The sequence below is a fragment of the Indicator indicator genome, chromosome 3 (genome assembly GCF_027791375.1).
Source record: "Indicator indicator isolate 239-I01 chromosome 3, UM_Iind_1.1, whole genome shotgun sequence".
Taxonomy (NCBI): Eukaryota; Metazoa; Chordata; class Aves; order Piciformes; family Indicatoridae; genus Indicator; species Indicator indicator.
Window position 1 is genome coordinate 23,795,638 of NC_072012.1, and position 21,792 is coordinate 23,817,429.

At 38.2% G+C, this 21,792-nt stretch overlaps 1 protein-coding gene across 1 annotated transcript in view; it reads right to left on the reverse strand.

Annotated features, from left to right (window-relative positions):
• Window positions 1-21,792, reverse strand: part of COG5 (component of oligomeric golgi complex 5) — a 179,414-nt gene that overhangs the window by 86,757 nt on the left and 70,865 nt on the right. The window contains exon 8 of the mRNA XM_054399780.1: window positions 12,842-12,972. Within this exon, the coding sequence (XP_054255755.1) occupies window positions 12,842-12,972 (131 nt within the window). The remainder of the gene's footprint in view (window positions 1-12,841; window positions 12,973-21,792) is intronic.

Consider the following 21,792-nt stretch of genomic DNA (forward strand, 5'->3'; position numbering starts at 1 on the left):
ATGAATTCTATGTCAGTCTCCACTTCTGTGTGTTCACACAGCACAGCAGTTTTTGGCTACAAAAGAGATATGCTAGTTGACATCAGTGAACAACTCGATCTGATGGATAAAATGAAGATAATAATTAGAATCTTAACTTTAATTTAGCCTCCTCTCAAAAAAAAAAAAAAACCAAACCCACAAACATAGAGGCAGAAATTAACACTAAAAATTCCAACAAAATTAGTTGCTTGATCTTGCCCAGAATCTGCAGAGCAGTCATATGAATGGCCACTGCTTCAAGTAGTTTATAAATTTAGTTACAGTATTTATTCAGAATCAAAGAATTAACCAGGTTGGAAAAGACCTTCAAGATCATCAAGTCCAACCTATCACCCAACACCATCTAATCAACTAAACCATGGCACTAAGTGCCTCATCCAGTCTTATTTTAAACACTTCCAAGGACGGTGACTCCACCACCTCCCTGGGCAGCCCATTCCAAAGGCAAATCACTCTCTGAAGAATTTCTTCCTAACATCCAGCCTAAACCTCCCCTGCCACAGCTTGAGACTGTGTCCTCTTGTTCTGCTGGTTGTCTGGGAGAAGAGACCAACTCCCACCCGGCTACAGCCTCCCTTCAGGCAGTTGTAGACAGCAATAAGGTCTCCTCTGAGCCTCCTCCTCACCAGGCTAAACAACCCCAGCTCCCTCAGACACTCCTCATAGGGCTTGTGCTCCAGACCCCTCACCAGCTTTGTTGCCCTTCTCTGGACATGTTTGAGCAACTCAACATCTTTCTTGAACTGAGGGGCCCAGAACTGGACACAGTACTCAAGGTGTGGCCTAACCAGTGCTGAGTACAGGGGCAGAATGACTTCCCTGCTCCTGCTGGCCACACTATTCCTGATACAGGCCAGGATGCCATTGGCCTTCTTGGCCACCTGGGCATACTGCTGGCTCACGTTCAGCCTACTGTCAATCAGTACCCCCAGGGCCCTTTCCACCAGGCTGCTCTCCAGCCACTCTGTCCCCAGCCTGTAGTGCTGCATGGGGTTGTTGTGGCCAATGTGTAGAACCTGGCACTTAGATGTGTTGAATCTCATGCCGTTGGACTCTGCCCATCTGTCTAGACAGTCAAGGTCCCTCTGCAGAGCCCTCTTACCTTCTAACAGATCAACACCTGCTCCCAGCTTTGTGTCATCTGCAAGCTTACTGATGATGAACTCAATCCCCTTGTCCAGATCATCAATAAAGATATTGAACAGGATAGGGCCCAGCACTGATCCCTGGGGGACACCACTAGTGACTGGCTGCCAGCTGGCAGTGGCACCATTCACCACCACTCTCTGGGCCTGGCCCTCCAGCCAGTTCCTAACCCAGCGCAGAGTGCTGCTGTCCAAGCCACAGGCTGACAGCTTGGCCAGGAGTCTGCCATGGGGGACGGTGTCTAAGGCCTTGCTGAAGTCCAGGCAGACTACATCTGCAGCCTTTCCTACGTCCACCAGGCGGGTCACCTGGTCATAGGAGATCAGGTTGGACAGGCAGGACCTGCCCCTCCTAAATCCATGCTGGCTGGGCCTGATCCCTTAACCATCCTGTAGGTGCTGTGTGATTGCACTCAAGATGACCTGTTCCATAGTCTTGCCTGGCACTGAGGTCAGGCTGCCAGGTCTGGTATTCCCTGGCTCCTCCTTCTGGCCCTTCTTGTGGTTGCGCATCACATTGGCCAGCTTCCAGTCATGTGGGACCTCACCAGTGAGCCAGGACTGTTGAAAAATGATGGAGAGTGACTTGATGAGCTCATCTGCCAGCTCTCTCATTACCCTAGGATGGATCCCATCTGGCCCCATAGACTTGTGGGGATCCAAGTGGCTCAGCAGGTCTCTAACTGCTTCCTCCTAGCATTGCCTCATGCTTTGTCGAAATTACACTAACTTTAAAACAGAAGCCTACAAGATGGAAGGAAAATGGAAAATGGATTCTGAGCTCTAAACTGAAACAAATCAGCTTTGCCAGACCTCCTCTGAATATTCAGAGCCAAAGTAAAAACCTTATGTATGTATAAAAGATTCAAAGGGATTGCTGACAGAGATCCTTAACTAAAATGGCTTTAGGAAAACTACTGCAATTAATATTCAGTTCCTTCCTCATCCATTATTAAAATTCAGCTGTTATCCCCCTAGTATTTTCCCTTGTTTGAATGACACAAACTGTGAACTTAAGTATCATGAAATATAAATAAGGCCACAAAGTCTTACAGAAAACAAAGATGAAAGCAACCTTCTAGAAATTGTAATGATTAACAGTAGTATGTGTGGAAAAGCATGAAAAGTGTTTTAGAATGTTAGTACTTTTACCTGGGCCACACCTTATTTCCAAGTATCAGTTTCATGGGGAAAAAAAAAAAAAGGAAATTTGTTATTTGTTCATAGGAAAATATATACAGATGCACTGGAAATAGTTTTTCCAGGGCAAGTCTAGACTGAGAGAAATTATATATAGGCACAGTTTTTTATCAAGGTGTAGAATTAAATTCCCTCCTCCCATACACAACTATCAAGGTACAATGAATGACATACTTCCAGTTTAGGTAAAAAAGTTTCACTCATAGACCGAAGAATGAATTTAAGATCTAATTTTTAATTAAAGTCAACATCTAACATTTTTTAGAGTGCTTATTACTTGTTTTACAATTAGGAAAAAAATATATTACCAAACACAAGTAAAAGCCCTGAAAAAACTTATTTTCTCTGAAGAGATATTCTATACAAATTATAAGACTTCTAAGCTGAATAGAGCACATAAATTATAAACATAAACCTCATTATAAACAAATTAGCATTTAAAAATAATATTTATGAGATCCAGTTCACAGTCCAGAGTATTATTTCAGTGATTCCCTTTATTTTTGCAGCATCTTTGCTGTGTCAACCAGCTCAGAGCAAAGACTACTTTATTTACATGTCTATACAGGTTGTTTTGAAATTCAAGACTGGTCAGTCCAATAAAAGTTAATTAGTTCCTAAAGCCCCTGTAATTGGTAGCTCATGGAAGTTGTTATTCTTCACACCTTACAGCTCACCATCTAATGAATGTGTCCAGCACTAAGCAGGTCAGACTACATGAGCACAAGGAAGGTTTCTTAGCTCACTGTATAAGTCTATGAATTTATTCATTTTATGATTCCTTTATAACCTGCACTGAAGCAACATAAACTCAACACAAAACACAAAGATGCTTTAACCCACTGTACCATATGTGAGAAAACTGCCAGAGGGTGTCCAGAAAGAATGCTACTTGGTATTAAAAGAGTCAAATATCCTCGATCATGAAGTAGGTTAAATTTAACTAGGTGTGGTGAAAGTGCTGATGCTGAAATAAGGGGAGTGAATTTTCCAAGCGTATAGAATAGCTTGTAGCAACGTAACAACTGAAACAGTACGTGGCAAGGCTGCTTGTATTTATTTGCAGAGGACTTTGAAACTCAGATTCCTATTTATCATTTTAAAAGGGGATAAAACAAGAGCCAAATAGAAAGAAAGGCGGAATGAAAAAGGCCTCATGCATTAACATTTCCCTAGGCAGAAAAAAAACCAAAACTCTGAAGCTAAAAGTTTCTCTTGGATGACACATGTGTGCTCCAGGAATGTTGTTTTCAATGTGCAGTAATAATAGTAATAGTAGTAATAATAATAGTAAAAGTAACAATACTAGAATACTGACCTAGATCTGAATTCAGGAAAATCCTTTATCTAACATGAATAACCAATAAGATGGAGAATTAGGCTTTCCTCAAAAATGTTGGTGCTTACACCCCAATAACTGCAAGCATAGCACCATTAAGCAGTAAGAGCCAAATCTCCCACAACACTGACCATGTACTGTAAGACAACTAAACATTTTTTTATAACAAATCAATAGGATTTCAAGAAGAAGTCTTCAGCAAAGAGTAAAACCTGCAGCAGAGGAGAAAGAACCCTCCTATTCTCCTTGATGGTAACTCTACTCCAGCACACATTCCTCCCCAAATGCATATACATTTATCTTATACATTTATCTTCGCTTACATGCAGTGCTGGAGGAGGGAGAGGGAAAAACTGAGTGCAGTTCATCTTCCAGCTTCCCTTCTTTCCCACTACTGGAAGGAAAGAGTTGCACAAAAATAAGCACCACCTGAGCTGGAGAGGGAATATGTATTAGCACCCAGTAACTGTTGCTACACGTATGCTTTACAAAGACAGCAGAAAGAAAAATATCAACAAACTGTCCGTCTAGCTTGCAATGTGAGCACACACTTCCATGCTTAGGTTTCTTATGACTAACAGGCAGTAGTACATGCATCTGCACAGTCCAGCAAACTAAGTATAAAGAGTGTATTTTGGTATAAAATAATTTTGGCTAGATTAAAAAAAATACCATCATGGTCATATTTGCTACTACTTTGTCTCTATTACACTGTAAAAGATGTTTGCTAAAACATGGGCTTCTAAAAGGTACATTCAAGTACTTCCTAAGTAGTCCTGTTCTCCCAACAGCATTCACCAAGGAATCCATCACTTGTTGCTGAGTTATAAAGCCTTTCTGGAAAGCACACCATACATGGGGCAAAACTACATCTCTAAAAATGAATCAGGTGGGCCTGCAAAAATCTGCGTATTTGGATCTCTGGCAGAAGATGTCCTCAACAATTAATATGTTTTCCTTTCTCCCACAGTTCCAATATGTTTACCCAAACGGAAATTATAAACCTGCCTTGGGATGACTGATTATTCAAGTAACTGCTCAAACAATCTTACATAAAAAAATACCACAGATGCATCCCAGACCATAAACCTGTAGTGGTTCCAATCAGAACAAAATGGGTCCAACTGAACCAGTGGGTTAACCTGTCTATTTTCCCAACACAGAAGTGAGAGGAAAAGTAACACATAAAAACTCAGGACTGAGACCAAAAAAAAAGTGTGATAAAAATAGATTTACTGAGCAAAATCAGATAAACATAGCACAAAGCACATAATTACCTTAGCCTATTTGCAGAAAAAGCACAGGGCAAAGCAGCAGCAAGCAGAAGGAAGCAAGCTGAAAGCCCAAGACAAAAAACTACTCCCCCATCCCTGCTTGTCCCACTGCCATCCCAGCAGAAAAGACCAGCACCCAAGAACCCATAATCCAGAAGCAGCAACCAGAACAGGAAGCCTCCTGTGTTGCAATCTGAACTTCAAGCCCCATACTATTTTGCTCCAGCCAGCACTTTCATTTTTGAACCTGGCATGACTGCAGCATGGTATGAATAACAGCAGCAGATTCAACTTAATCCATGACAGAACCTCATTATAAAGGGGAGGCTTGCTGAAGGACAGGAGGGCCTCCAGCTCCTGCTCATCCCCATAGCTGGAGGGGCTTACTTACCATTCTGCAAAGAAAGATTGCCTTCCTATTTGTTGCAAACACTGTATACTTACTGGGCTGAGTAAACTTTATATTATTGGCATTACTATTAATATTAGTTTGGCCGCCTCACTAAATCTGTTTACATCTTAGCCCATGGGTTCCCTTTACTTTTCCCAATCCCACTCTTACTGGAAAGGGGTCATCAGGTGATAGAAAAACTGTTATCATTTAGCCCCAGATATGGACTAAATGTAGACTGTGGGGAAAAAAAGAAAGAAAGGCTTCCAGGATGTATTTAAGAAAAAAAACATAACTTTCATTGGAGGAAAGAAAAAACATTTTCATGAAACAAGGCCTGTTAAAAGAGATCAGTGTTGGCTAACTGCTAAACACAGAAACTTTCAAACTCAAATACTTTAAGAACTTTCCTGATTATTTCTTCTCATTACGAACTTTGTATTTGCCCACCTGTAGAATGAGGTTTGCTAATACCTGTTTAAACCATCACTACACATCTAAAAGATGCCGCAAAGCATAAACCGGAACCATTAGTAAAAAAAGATCAACACTGAGAAAGCAACATGTGACACAGGGCCCTCTGCACATTTACAAAATTATATTCTACAATTCTACAATTATATTCTACAATATACAATTATATATTTTACAATGCACAATTATATTCTAATACTGTGCAGAAAAGCCCTAGATACTACTTTGATATGAAAATCCTCCTATTTTCAAAATATTGCTATTAAACTTTTTTTTCTCCAATAACTGCAGCTCTCCTGTGTCTTCTATATTAATGGTAGCTGAAAATAATCTTGGAATACAGATATTTGAAAAGTTACTACTTAAGTTGGCACAGTGTAGATCCATTCAAAAATCAAAATCCTGTTGCACTGAAAAGAGAAAATATCACAAGTAAAACGGATACTACTTCTTTGTTTTGATGCTTTGCTTTTCCTTTTTTGTTTTCAGTACCATCCCAATTTTCACACACAAAATATTTTAAACATTGAGTAACTTAAATGCTGGAATTACAACAAGCTAAAAGAGCTCAAGTATTCAACAGTTACACAATATCATTTCTACATGCATTCACCATGCCTCAGGCAACAGGCATTTAAGATTCCCAACTGTTTGTTGGTCACCAAAGGTCACCATATTTTCCCTCCACATCAATGTTGGAGTTACATGTCCATTCAAAGAGGAATCTTTTAAATCTTGTTAGTATTTTTACACTCAAAGTATATCTTCTCTGATTTAGCAACCTGATCTGCTAAGAAAGTGATGTCAAACACCTAATTAAACAAGTACTACTACACATCGCGTGTTTCCTTGCCTGTCCTTGGGTTATCTTTTGCCATACTCACCTATATAACAGATTGAAGTTTTTCTGATCTTTTCTTTCCGGTGACATTAAGTTTTCTTTTGTGTACAAATGGTTTCAACAGGACACAAGGTCTCAAGTTGCACAAGGGGAGATTTAGATTGGCTATTAGAAGAAACTTCTTCACTGAAAGTATTATCAGATAGGTTCTCCAGGGAGGTGGCTGAATTCCCATCCCTGGAGGTGTTTAAAAGATGCACAGATACAGTGCTAAGGAACATAGTTTAGCACCAGACTTGGTATTGGACACAATGTGACTGGCTAGAAAGCAGCCCTGAGGAGAGGGACTTGGGGATGCTGGTGGACGAGAAGCTCAACATGAGTTGTCAATGTGCACTTGCAGCCCAGAAAGCCAACCAGAGCCTGGGCTGCATCAAGAGAAGTGTGGCCAGCAGGTCAAGGGAGGTGATTCTCCCCCTCTGCTCAGCTCTGGTGAGACCCCACCTGGAGTACTGTGTCCAGTTCTGGAGCCCCTATTACAAGAGGGATATGGACATGCTGGAACGTGTCCAGAGGAGAGCCACCAAGATGATCAGAGGGCTGGAGCACCTCTCCTATGAGGAGAGACTGAAAGAGTTGGGGCTGTTCAGTCTGGAGAAGAGAAGGCTACGAGGTGACCATAATACTGTGGCTTTCCAGTATCTGAAGGGGGCCTACAAGAAAGCTGGGGAGGGACTTTTTAGGATATCAGGTAGTGATAGGACTAGGGGGAATGGAACACAGCTGGAAGTGGGGAGATTCAGGCTGGAAGTGAGGAAGAAGTTCTTCACCATGAGAGTGGTGAGAGCCTGGAATGGGTTGTCCAGGGAGGTGGTTGAGGCCCCATCCCTGAAGGTGTTTAAGGCCAGGCTGGATGAGGCTCTGGCCAGCCTGATCTAGTGTGAGGTGTCCCTGGCCATGGCAGGGGGGTTGGAACTAGATGATCCTTGTGGTCCCTTCCAACCCTGACTGATTCTATGATTCTATGATTCTGTAATGATCTTAAAGGTCCTTTCCAACTGAAACGATTCTACAAGAAGTAAATACACCTATACAGTATAACACAGTAAGATGAAGCAATGGCTGGAGATTAAATTTAGATGACCAACAAGACAGATTTTTTTTTGTTGTTGTGAAACATTTGAAGAGGTGTTAACACAAAAGAATAGTTAATGGTTTCTCTTTTCCTTTCCTATGGATTTGGAAATACTATTTGCACCTGTATAATAAAACACAGATTAGCACCTGAAGAATTATGCACAGAAACACCTTAAACATTTCTTTTAATCAATTTTGTTGTTATTACTAAAATCATTTTAATATGTGTTATACCAGTATTCCATCTTTCATTTCTCATGTACATTTTCAGCCCTTACATGCTGAGGTTGCAAGACACAAAATGCAAATGAACTATATTGAAGCCAGACTTTCATTTTAGCTATTCCAAGATTCAAAACATTCTATCATCTGTTCCTATGGAAACTGAAAGGATATTCTAGGTTATATCAGTATCAGCCGATTATGTTGCAGAGAAATCTGTGGTTTATTTTAATCCATAGTTGAGAGGTATAAATTCATGCTTAGTATTTAGCTTGGTGATTTTGAATTACTGAAGCATGGTTAACAACTCAGTTGCATTAGATCATAGTTTATAATAAAACGAACTGGTTTTAGACCAGAATACACCAGAAAATTTCTAAGTTTTGGTTAATCCCCATGAGGTTTACCATTCAGCTACAGGATACAAATGATACGTACTTGGAGGATATTTTTGGTTGTTAAATGAGCCACACATTACTATACCACATCTTAACAAAATAGTTCAAGGAAGATATAATTTAGATTTATTGAAAACTCCTTCAGTAGTGCCATGCACCAGATGGCTAGATGAAGGAATCTGATTTAGCAAGTTAACAAGATCACAAAAACCATAACCATAATACCAAAGACAAAAAATAAAATTGGATACACATATAAAGTTATGAATATACACATAAAATACACATATGACTATGAATACATATATAAAATTGAATAAACATATAGTGAAAATTCTCTGTAAGTGAATAGAACTATTGTAAAAGAAAAAATTGAAACAGTATAAGGTAGTAGGATTTTAGTTAAACAGACTCAAATGTCAGTGTGATTTTGTACAACGAAAGCCAGTATGAGAGATGTAACATGTCTTCTCTGTCTACATCAGAATTACAAAAAGCAGTAAAATGGGTGGCTAACATGAATGCAAATAAAAAGCTTTGGATCTTATTCTCTGTCTTAAGAAAGCAAAACTAGATGATTTAAAGTTAACTATAGCTACCACCCTCAGCCTATGCCAAAAGTAGCAAGGAGGTTTAGATTTTCCTTTTTACAGATAATACTTCAGTGTCCTTACTCTCGATTCAAGTAACTGACTTCAAGTGAATAATCAAAAATGTCTTCCATTTCTGTATCATATTGTAGTAAACCACTTTATTATGAAATAGCTGCCTCAGTCTAGTTTCCATCAGGATCTCCTCTAGGGACTCAAGATTGTGGAATAATACAGAAATGTAACATCCACTGCCTGAAGTGTAGTGTATTAGTTACATTTTTGACAGCGATGAGGTTAACTTCTAGCTTTCATAGTAGGAATAAATACCAGAACAACAAAAAAGCAATGACTACTCTGCCTTAAAGAAAAGTGTATACTCTGGTTAGCATTTCAACTCCATTTGTTCAAGAACTTATAACATGAAGTTAAAATTATAGATAAAATTGGATAAATGGATAAAATTATGACTGGTTGTGTGTTAAACTGGAGGAGTTCTTTTCTCTATTTATTCTTCTTGCTATTATAATTTTGTAATTATGCATACATGTGCAGTTACAGACAGCTACATGACAGGAATTAATTCCATTCACATTCTGAAGTATATATTAAAGGCATGACAAAATATGATAGATAATATCTAAAAGCAGCAAAAGGCAGGCAATAACATCTGCAAGTTAAGTTTTTTTTCTTTTGGCTAGCACAGTACATCAGTACGGGCAACGTAACACATACAAAGCTAACAACCAAAGATAAACGTTGAGAGGACCACCACACAACCACAGAGCACACAAAAGTGAAACTGTTCTTTGTACTTCTTCACAGAGCAAACAACTTTGGATAGTATATTCATATGCTTGTACAGTTCGTTTTACTATAAATCATCCAAATCCAAAGATGACACTAAACTGGCAAAAACTATCAAGGGGATAAAATATAATAAACTAATTTAGAAAAAAAGGATGTTTCAGGGAAACATGTAGTCCTGCTAAAGTATGCAAGAATGAAAAGAAACTCAAGATCACAGGACCTTGCCCTGGCAGTAGTACTGCAAAAGTCATCCATGAATAATGAGCAACTCAAGAATACAATATTATCATATTTTTGCAAGTTTCACCAAAAAAGTGAAAGATGAAGCCCAATGTCAGCCGTTCTTAATGCAAATATCTCAAACACTTCCCAGTGCATTTTGCAAACAAGATCATTGGCATTAAACACTGCCCTATGAAGGGTTTAAGATTAATTTCACCAATCCTTCTGTAACACTTCAAGCAGTACTACATAAACACTTAACTTAGAGGACTCTGAAATTAAATAAACTATGCAAGTTCTTGATGAACATGTCCAGAAAAATGGGCAATTACATACATACTTTCCCCTCAAAGCCTTTGGCAATTACAAAGACAACCTGTAACAATGAAAGATATACTACATAAGCACCTAGCTTAGGGAACTTTTTTTTTTTTGTAAAGCAGAAAACGTCGCTGTCTCTTGCCATAGAACTTTATTAAAGTTCTTGAGCTACCTCTGTTAAAGCAGCCTCTCTTGCTTACTATTTTAACTGCCATTATCCTGGTTAGAATGCGAATAAAAACTAGCAAGGAGCTTAGCCACTGGTAGCCCTGCTTTGGTCCAGTTGCTACCATTTGTATTCCTTTTGTCAATAGGAGCAAAACCAGGCTTGTTCTTTCTAAAAGGATTAGGAAGCCAATCTTGGTTGTCAGCTCTACAAAAGCCTGGTAAGTCACTTCTAGTTTATACGCAAAGGACAGCTTTAAAGATACCACCATGAACACACTTGGAAGCCTTCACTTCTGCAGCAGTAAATGGTTAACGCCACACTTACAAAAGGAAAGAGTGGTTTTGTTTCTTCTAAGAAATACAAAAAACATAAATTACAATGCAGAGAAAAAGATTGTATCACTTAGACATAAGTATCTGCTTTCATGTGCTTTCATAGCTGGTGGGGCTACTTGTGACAATCTGCTTGTTAGCATGTAACTTACACATCATAAAATAAATAATCAAAATAACAACAGTAGCGGTTTTACCCAAACAAAGAAGATCTATTAAAATGTTGAAAGCAGTAGTTTAAAGTTTTTAACTCTGCTCTGTTTGTCAGAGCAGTTTGTAGCAGCATCTCTGAAAACCGAATTCTAGAGATACTAACCAAATTCTAATGACTTCTGTTTAGACAGAGATACTTCTAGTTTTACTTTTTCAAGTATATCCTCTCCCTGCTTCTCCTTCAGGTAGACACTGAAATACTCTAAAATGGAGACATAAGGCTAACTTTCTTCTTAAGGCATTGCTGAAAAGTCCTAGATGAAAATACAGCCTGTTAAGCAAGCAACTGATCTTGTGTATTATTTACACAGTAGATCAAAATGAAGGTTAAAACTAAAATTACAATTTCATGTACGAGTGTCAAACAACTGAAGAATCACCTGGACAAATAGAGATGTACTATTATCAGAAGTACAGACTTGGCTACCAGAATGGATACTAGCAAAAAGACAGACAGACCATCCGAGGAATTCTGTGTAAAGAAAGTAGAAGAAAAGATGAAGATCCCACATCAGCTTATGAGAAATCACATGGCTTGGAAGGTATAAATCTAAATAAGCTTCTCAATAAAACACACAGCTAAAATAATAAGTATCAAAGATATGCTATATGCTAGTTCTGTTTCAAATTCTAAATTTCTTGGGCAATGCTTGCACATGTATTTTCTAAAGCACACTATTTTTCCAACATTAAATCTACGAATCATATCCAACAACGAACCTGTGAAGCATACCAACACCTCCTCATGTAAACATCCCCACTTCTGATATGACTAAGCACTAAAAACGTTCTTCCAAGCAATCTTCCATTTGCTGGAAATGGGCCCTGGCTAAAACACAACAGGCATATACTTTAATAATCTCTTGATTACCTGGACACTGCCTGGAACACACACTAAATCTATTTTTCAAGTGGAGTGGGATTGATTTTCCCAGGGTTTCTTCATCAGTTTCATTTTAATATTTAATTTGAAGAGAAAATTATCAGAGAAGGTCAAATGAAAACTAGACATGAAAAACTAGAAGGAATACACACTGATGAAGATACATTTAAAGCAAACATCCACTTGCTTTATCTTAGGGCCTGTTTTCATTTAGTCTTTATTTAACATTGCATATGCTTTGTAACTTGCAACAAGCTCAATCACAGCTTGGCAACACGCTCAAACATCCAGGAGTTTCAACATCTGAAGTAAAGTAAAACATGGGATTGTTCTTTTTTACCATTTTGCTATCAGTAAATAGCCAAAGTTATTTACCACAATTGTGACTTCTTACTGCAGAAAATTACTTGAAATGAGAGGTCTAAGTAGAAGTTTGAGACATATTGATAAATTTAATCTTCAATTATCTAATCAAGCAAATTTAATGAAGAGATTTTCCATTCTGTATAAGCTCTACTTTCACATCAACCTTCAGTAACATAACTATTAGCAAAAACAGTATAAAAATCTTTTGTTCCAATCCTCTTTTGTCTCTAGTTTAAAACCCGAAACTGGTAGGACTCCTCTTATTGTAGTAACGGGGATTTAAAATATAGACAAAAGAGTTTCTTGCAAACATTGTACAAGTCAGTTTTGTCAATTTCGTGTGTAAAAATTTCTCAAATATTATCTTTTCATGTTTAATTTTGATTAGAAAGTCCTACACAAAACAAAGGAAATTAAACTCAAAGAGTATTTTTCACTTTTGAAAGTAAGTAAAGAAGGAAGTGTATTTTACCTGAGTTTCCACGCCTTGCTCAAGCAACCTTTTAGCCTGATTTTCCACCTCAAGCCGAGCTCGTGCAATAAAAAGCAGGTCATTTTCAATTACTTCTATTCCAGAGAGATCTATCCCTTGAGAAAGGTAATCTATAAAAGCAACAAAACATTGATAAGCGTGACATAGGGTGATGAAACATTTTAAACATGCTAACAAATTTAGAGCTTAGAGTTAGTTCTAAGAGACTATTTTGCATGCAACACTTGAGAGTAGAGTACACCAAAGTAATGTAGTATACCATAAAATCTGACAATCAAAATTTTATTACTCAAGAAAATCTGAATGTTGAATACACTGATTTTACTTCACTGCATTTCTCTAGACCCAGACACTGCTAAAGAGGTACACAGCAAGGGTTCTAGAAACTCCAGATTCTCAGTTGCAGGGCAAGAAGGGGCAAGAAGTCATCTCGTGTCCTAAACGACTAACCAGATAATTAAACTTCTCTAACCATATGTCTGAATAAGCATAATTTGCTTTAAGATTCCAGATGTATTATGTATTAACAGATTGAAGCAATACTTCATATATTTAAGTTGTGCTTCTAAATATTGAAATCAAACACAAAAGAATGGCAAGAAAATAAAACTTTTTTGGTTTTGTTTTTAATCACAGAAACTTCACAAAATTTATAATCATCATGGAAACCACCAACAGTAGGGCATCTACAGATTACTTGGCTGAACTAGCAACTGCAGCAAGAAAATCTACCCAAGCTCAACTTTTGTCACTGGCTGTGTGGATTTGGCCAAATCACTTTGTCTTTCACTAGTAGCCACTTTGCAATGAGAGCACTCTAGTTAGGAGAAAACCCAACACTTTATCTCTCTATCAAAGGAGATTTGAATTTGTGATATCTTTTCCCAGACACATCCTCCACATCCTCCAGCCATGAGGATGATTCGGGGACTTGAGCATCTCCTCTATGAAGAGAGACAGAGATCCCTATTTAGTCTGGAAAACAGAAGACTGAGAGGGGATCTGATCAATGTCTATAAATATCTGAGGGGTGGGTGTCAAGTGGAGGGAGCCAGGCTCTTTTCGATGGTTCACAGTAATAAGACAAGGAACAACAGGTTCAAACTTGAACATAGAAGATTTCACCTCAACATGAGGAGAAACTTCTTTACAGTGAGGGTGACAGAGCACTGGAACAGGCTGCCCAGGGAGGTTGTGGAGTCAGTCTCCTCTGGAGACTTTCAAAACCCGCCTGGATATATTCCTGTGTGGACTACCCTAAGTGATCCTGCATTGGCATGAGGTTGGACCCAATGATCTCTTGAGGTCACTTCCAACCTCTAATATACTGTGACACTGTGATACATTCATTTTCAAGTATGCCACATTGTAATGCCTGCTCTTTAGACTATTTCGGCTTTTCACATGAGACAATTTTAGATATAAAACACAATCCAGGGCATAAAAGCAAGGTTTTCACACTCCCTGAGGTCCCTGAACTCTACATTCCCTCCTGTAAGCTCTGTGCCTGACCTTGCACTCCAGACCTAACCTAAGTAATCTTTGAAAAAAGAGCAGGAAGATGGACATCTCTTCCAAGATGTCTTTGATTTCTGAGTGACACTCATTTGGGATTGTGGCAGTTTAGGCTGGGTGCCCCCTGCCACTGCCGCATGAGATACACCTCTGGTGTCCTGGGTGCCCACCCACAGGGGTGGACACAGGAAACGACGTATTTCTACCCATAAATCCTGCGCCCTATAAATCCATCTGCAGAGTCATTCTCTTTCTCTTTCTTCCCTCTCTGCTCCCCTGGGAGATGTCCTCTCTTATCGGGTAATGCCGGGGGAGTATCCTCAAGGCCTCTTAGGCCTGTCTAGGCCTAATGCCAGGAGGAGAATGGAGGGGGGGGGGGGGCAGTCTCAGACCTGGCCAGCCTGAGACTTGCCTAGCAGCGGGAGGGGGAAGAAAGAGCCCTGGGGGGTTTGGGTTTACCCTCAGGTGGGAAGAAGGGAAGGATTGGGAAGCTCTGGGAATTATGTAACGGGCTCTGTACGCTTTGGGATACTCTTTGTCACTATGCTTTGTAGTTTGTAGTTCTCTGTAGCTTCACCAATTGCTTTTCCATTTAAACTTTCCATCACTCTCCAATCCGTTTGTGTGAGTCTCATTCTTTTGTCCCTTTCGAGGCAAGAGAGGATCTGTCTGGCCCCAAACCAGCACAGGGATGCAGGAACTTTCTATTCACTCCCTTCAGGCTAATGAAGGGCTATAGCATAGATTGCGCCAGAACTCAAATCATTCAAATATTATGCAGTTACAGCAATAACTATTGCATGTTTTTGCAAATAAAACTATGACCACTGCTCTGAAATACATGTTGCTGGAATACAGAAAATATGACCTACTGCGTTAGGCTCCTCCAAGAAGAAACACACCCCTCCACTTAAAACACTTAAAACGATATAAATTAGGTGGTAATTGGATGATTAAATTGATAAAACAAACACTTCTGAACATGTGTGGGTGTCTTAGATTTGATCCACAGAGAAATCTAAAAGCATTTTAGGAAGGTACACAGTGAACTTGAGGAACCTTCAAGGTCAAATAACATTTGGGGTTTTGTCCTTTATTTCTTATCTTTCTAGATTTAAATCATAGCCTAGACCTATATACTACTGCTTATCTCCAAAATAACACAGAACTACTCTCATTTGCACATTTTTCAGCATTTTCCTCCATCAAGCAGATCATTCACTGCTCTTTTTTTCCTGTGTGATCCTGCTCTAGCAGGAAGGGTTGGACTAGATGATCTTCAGAAGAACCAATAAAACTTAACAAAGTAATGGCAAAGACATTACAACCAGTGTCAAATACTTCTTTCATAAGACAGTGTTCCACTATTTCCATTTATAAATGGCCCACTATGACTTCTTAATAAAGTTATCTTCCTTTTATGCCCTTACAGTAAGTTTAAGGCATAGACTGAACTTTTAGATCTTTGCCAAATAGCCTTTCACTTTAGTAGCCATAGTTTTTGTTTATTCACAATAAACTAATCTAAACCTCAAATTAATTTTAGCAATCATGTGTTCACAACTGAACACAAAATTCCAAGTGAGTCACTTCACAGCTATGCAGAAAAGATCATCCCCAAACCTGCATACAGAAAACAGTGCATAAGAAATTGAAACAAAAGGTTTAGAGAAATACTGTACAAAGCTTAGCATGGCATGAAGGAAACTTTCTTAATAGGTGTCAAATAGGATTTAGTCTACTAAGAACATACCTGTAAATGCTTTTGTCTCTATGCACTTGCATAAAATGGATCAGAGAAAGGACAGCAGGGCAGCAGGACAGCTCACATCATGCTGCACAGGCTGCTAATAAAGCCCTATATGCTTACAAAGCTGCTTTTGCTGGGCGCTACAGCAGCCACTCTTACCCATTACTTCCCCACAAATTTTTGCTGTGACTAAGCTGCATATCTACAGGTGTCCTTGCATATGAACATACTAAAACTAATATTAAACTTCTGCTAACTTCAATGAGCAAGTGTCTTGAATGTGATGAGTAGCTTTCTGATTCCTTCCTCTCAGCTGCACAGATGAAGTCTATTGCCACAGTAAACTCTGAAGTAGTTTCTTGGCAACATGAGATTAAAAAGGTGCAAGTATCACCAAAGACTTATATAGCCCACAAATACAAGATCAACTGTGGAATTCACTTATGTCATAAAATCATATTCTGCAACCCCAGGCAGCTTAAACAAAATTAAAATAGGGTTCTGATCTCCTAAATACACAGAAAAATATGCAGAAGAGAACTAGAAGAGAGAATGCTTCTTCCTTATGTATTTTATCTCAGAAATCTAATTTAAGCCATTTCAAGTGCTAAAATTTTAATTCTCCTCATGGTTTTAAGAAATGAACTGAAAGACCGTGCAGCTTTGGCTTCTCCAAATACCTCCATCTGTGCGTCAGACTGGCAGCCACCTCCTGCTAAACTGCCAAAATCTGCAGCTTTGTTCCAAATGTCCTGCAATTCTGTCTTCAAAGCAGAGAGCCTTTTTATGAGTACAGTGGCTAGTTCAGTAGTTGCTATGGATGTTCTTAGTTTCTCCTAACCTGTAGGGAATTCCTATAACATTTTCAAAAGAAAAGCAGTTTTCGTAAGGAGGTCTATGGCAGTAGGTCTATGGCAGAAACACCTGCAAGTGCTTTTGTGTCATTCCTATGTGAGAGAAGAAGCAGCAACACAAGCAGGATATGAATCTTTTCAGTTTCTATCATCTAAGTGGATGACATAACATTAGAAATTTCTACACTTGTGTATTTTCTAGTGATGCTGCCACTGCAGCCAGCATGATGAAACCAGGCAGAAGGGCATTTGACACAAGGACACTCAGATCACAGCCAAAACAACGATACATTTAGGATCCTGTTTGTATAAAACATTGCAGAGAAATTCGCACCTCCCAAACGGTTAGCTTTAGTTAGTAAAGAAACCATGTCACAAGAAACACAACAAAAACTACAGGTTATTACCCCAGAGACCAGCTTCAGGCATTTGTGCTTCAGGCACTTGTGAAATCATTATTTTCTTTCTTGCTGTATGGTCAGCCAATAACACTCATGATCAGAGGTGAAGATGACATGGCCTTTAGGGCGCTTAAGAATTTAGCGGATGCAGTGGCTCATCTCCCTGTTAGCACATACTCCAGGGTCTGGGGACCACTTTAAAACTTGCCAACTTTCCTTCTGCTTTAATCTTAAAGCACTAGAGTAAAACTAGTACTATATTAATCACAATGAATTTAGTGAATATAGTATTTATAACTGTCACTATTACCTTAACAGACTTTAAAAGCATATATATAACATTTTGTTAACTTTCAGAAGACTTGTGCTTTCAACAAATTAGGACCTAAATATCTTGTAACACCACATGCCAGGGCTGGATGCAGCCTCAACAGGCGTTGTCCCCACACCAGTATGGCATGCAGCCTGCTGCTCCTGTTACTTTTGCTCAGTGCACCTAGGGAGGAAGATGGAGGAGGCAGCTAGTGTCCTCTAGCCATTCCTCTATCTCTCATCCCTCTTAGAATTCTGCTTCTTTATGTAGGATGCGGCTATTGCTTCCCTTTCAACCATCGCACCTTATTAAGCTTGGAAAACACAGCTGGAAGTGACTTGTTAAGGACTTAAAACACAGACTTGTCTGCTGAATCATCTTGAATACAAATATTCTATGTCAAGAAAGAATACATTGAGGCCTAGGGATCAGTGGTATTTATAATCTACCTCAGCCTATGGAAGTGTTAGAACTTTGTAGTTCTTAAAGAAAAAATATTTTTGTCATTATAATTCCAAATTTTCTTGATTTACTGAATCTTAAATGCTTTTCTAATCTACTGTCTGAGATGCTGCTTAAGACTGTTTTAAATCAACATTTCCCAGACAGTTATGTAAGAGGAGTTTAATAGTGGTAAAACTCATATGTGTATAGTATATTATGTAGGAAAATGTTACTCTGAGTAACACTGTTGGATTTTCTTCAATTAATTACCTTTAACAACACAGAATTTTTCTATTATATGATTTAATTTTTTTTACCTCAAAGATTGTTCAGTGATGATATATAAAAAAGATAGAGAAAACATCTTAATTAAAACTTTAAGTATTAAACTGTTTTGGAAAAAAAGATAACTATGAAGCTAGCATGCCTATGAGCACCATGAAAACTGTACTATGCTCTTTATTTGGACTGAATTGATTTTGAGCTTTTGCTTGAAACCAAGCAAACTCAAGAGGCTACTTGAGCCAAAAGAGAAATCCTTCTGTGCTCTAAGAACTAACCTCAGTGATGTTAATAGAGTGAGAAAGAAAGAAATTAGAAAACATCCAAGATCAGCACTACCCTCCTAATAATGCATAACTAGAAAGAATCCAATGACAAATTAAGAGGTATTTCATGTAAGATTGGGGGGCAAGGATTAAAGGAAATTACATAATTCCTAAAATTCTAAATAAAATCACAGAATCATAAAACTATGTAATTTATTTCCCTGTTTGATGATGCTTTGGGGCTTATTTCTTTTGCATGGTTTTATTATTTCTTTTGCACAGTTTTATTTTGCTTCTGCAGTCTTAGTTGCAAAAAATGTTGGTGATAGTTGTACCCTAAGGGTATTCTTTTTCCACAATGAAGAAAAATTACCATTTTAGAAGAAACTACTAATGTAAGTTCCAAAAAGTCAGCACGCCCAAATGATACCCAAGAGTTCGGCTGGAATTTAGGTATGCAGAAAATGAGAGGCTACCAAAACATGATTTATTAAGAAATACTGTAGAAGACTGCTATTGTGCAAACATCACAGTGCATACAGCACAGCATTGGTACTGAAAATTTCTCTAGAATTTAAGCATCTGAACAAACTGATTGAACAAACTGATTGGCTCAAATTGTCTATTAGAAATAGCATATTTCTAATAAATACAAAACCAAAGAATATCACGATGGAGCAAAAATGCAACATTACTATTACTTAAAGCTTATTTGATCACAGGCTACCTTGAACCTGCTTTCCTGTTCTTTCATTCCAGCTAAACCTCCAGGTTTTAGCATTCATGAGAGTTTTTCCTGTTGAGTTAGTTTTTCCACCTCTGGAAACTCACAGGTGCATTGGTAGAAGACCTTAACGAAACTGAATCTAAACTGCTATTTGCAACATTTATTTCTGTTACAAAAAATTAGAAGAGACTGGACAGACTCTTAAAAGGGGTTAGAAAACATTCACTCTTTGGTCCTACAGCAGTGCCTAGATAGAAGCACAAAACAAGCAAAATGAGAGGATTGATTTGTTAGAACTGCAGAGGTCTGAATGTTTTTCCATTTGCTTCCAAAGTACCTCAAAGTAATTTACTGTGGTAGTTTTCAACCCACATTTACTTTTTCAAATCGGCCATAAATCTAATCTAGCATGGAAACTTCCATAGTGCTATAAGAAAATTGTAGTTACAGCACTGCTACTGAGAAGGACAAACAACATCCTATTTCCCTCACCGCTATCTGAACCAACATGCCAGGACACTTCTGGGCCTGAATACATCCATTTGTTTGTTTTTATGAATACAGGTAACAAAAAACTGAAATCAGTTTTAGAACAGAGCCTGAGATCCCAATAGCTCAGCAGAAACCCAAAGCTCACGCCTCAGTGAAAGCAACATAACTTTTTATACTGCATCTTTATTCTCCAAGTGGAATCAGTGAACATCCCAACTTAAACAGCAATAGTCTACTTCTTGGAGGCACTGAAATTTTCCATGCAATTGATACATAGAGCTGGTGGGGAATGGCAAGAGCAGGCACAGCTGCAGGTCTTCAAACCTGAAGCTGGTGACTCCAAAAAAGAACTTTTCTCCATGTTTTATTTCAATCAGACTAACTGTTCACATAGGCTGAAATGACTGGCCCACACTCAGCATCAGGCACTAAAGTACTTGCTGAAGCAAGACGTATATTAAGCCTTTAAATCAAGTGAAGCAATATCTTACAGCCATCTTATATAACATAAGCGCTTCAGAAAAAAAATGTTTATTCCTATAAAAAAATGCGTAATTACAGTATCTTGTAAAACATTCAAAATAAGAATGTCATTGCTCTATACTATGTTCCATATACAATATGCCATATATTTCAGATATACTTCAGAAAATTATTTTGTTTTGCAGATACTATGTATTCATTATTAAAGAAGAAAATGTTACTGTATTAAAATGCCAGATACATACAAAATTCCTATTATATTTCCTTCCTTTTCCTACAAGATTCCTGCAAACATTTCCTCACTCAACTGACAATAAAGTATCTTTCTGCCACTAAAGTGCCATTAAGTTCTTACAAAAACTGAGTTATCAGTTGCGACCATCTTAAAAATTTCCTACTTTCATGCACAATACATAAGTTTTTGACTTTTAGCTGTTTAAACAACATTAAATGAGGCAAAACTGTCCTGCTGGAGCCAGAAGCTGAGAGGGGCCCATGGTGTTTTATTTCTGTTTGTGTTCACAGCCAGCCTATTAACACACTCTTTCTGCTTCAGTACAGAAAAGGAAATAGAATGTAGTAGTCCACCAGCTGTAGTTTCTGATAGATGCCCCTAGGGAAGGGAGCCATTAAAAAGAATAACAGTTTTTCATATCAATCACATGCCAAGACTGGTTTAGTTTTAGAGAAATGAGGTCAACAGTAGCAAAACCAAACTACTCGAAAGCATATGATTCAAAGAAAGCAAAACTTGAACTGCTCATTTAAACCCAATTATCTTCTACTGTAAAATAAACCTGTCATCTATTCTGTATTATCATAGAATCATGGAATGGTTCAGTTCGGAAGGGGCCTTTAAAGATCATCTAGTCCTGCCATGGGCAGGAACATCTTTCATTAGATATTGTTGCTCAAAGCCTTGTATAATGTGACTTTGAATGCTTCCAGTGATGACACATTTTCTTACCTGATTAAGGCTTTACTTGAGAAGAAAACTGAGAATTCAACACACTGAAATCAGAGATCACAAAGGTATGAAAGAATTGAACTTTTTTGTAGCGTGTTAAAACGAAGGGAGATTTTTTAGGTGTACAAGCAGATTGGAATAAGGAATGGCTTGTCATCCTGCACTTGGGATCAGCTTTGTTTCCTTCAAATTATTATTGCTGATTTTTTAGAATATTGTTTGTGTATTGCTTTGATAACCGTCTATGTCCAAACCTATCTAAAGAGGAAACCTGCTATTTTGTTCCAGACTGCACTCATAAAACTCAAAAATATATCTGAATTTGATAACAACACCAGAGGAGTAGTGAGGAAGACTGACAAGCTATTTTTAACATTGTATTAAAGCTGCATTTAAATTGTCTCAATGTTAGTTAGTTCCTACTGCTCTCTGAGCT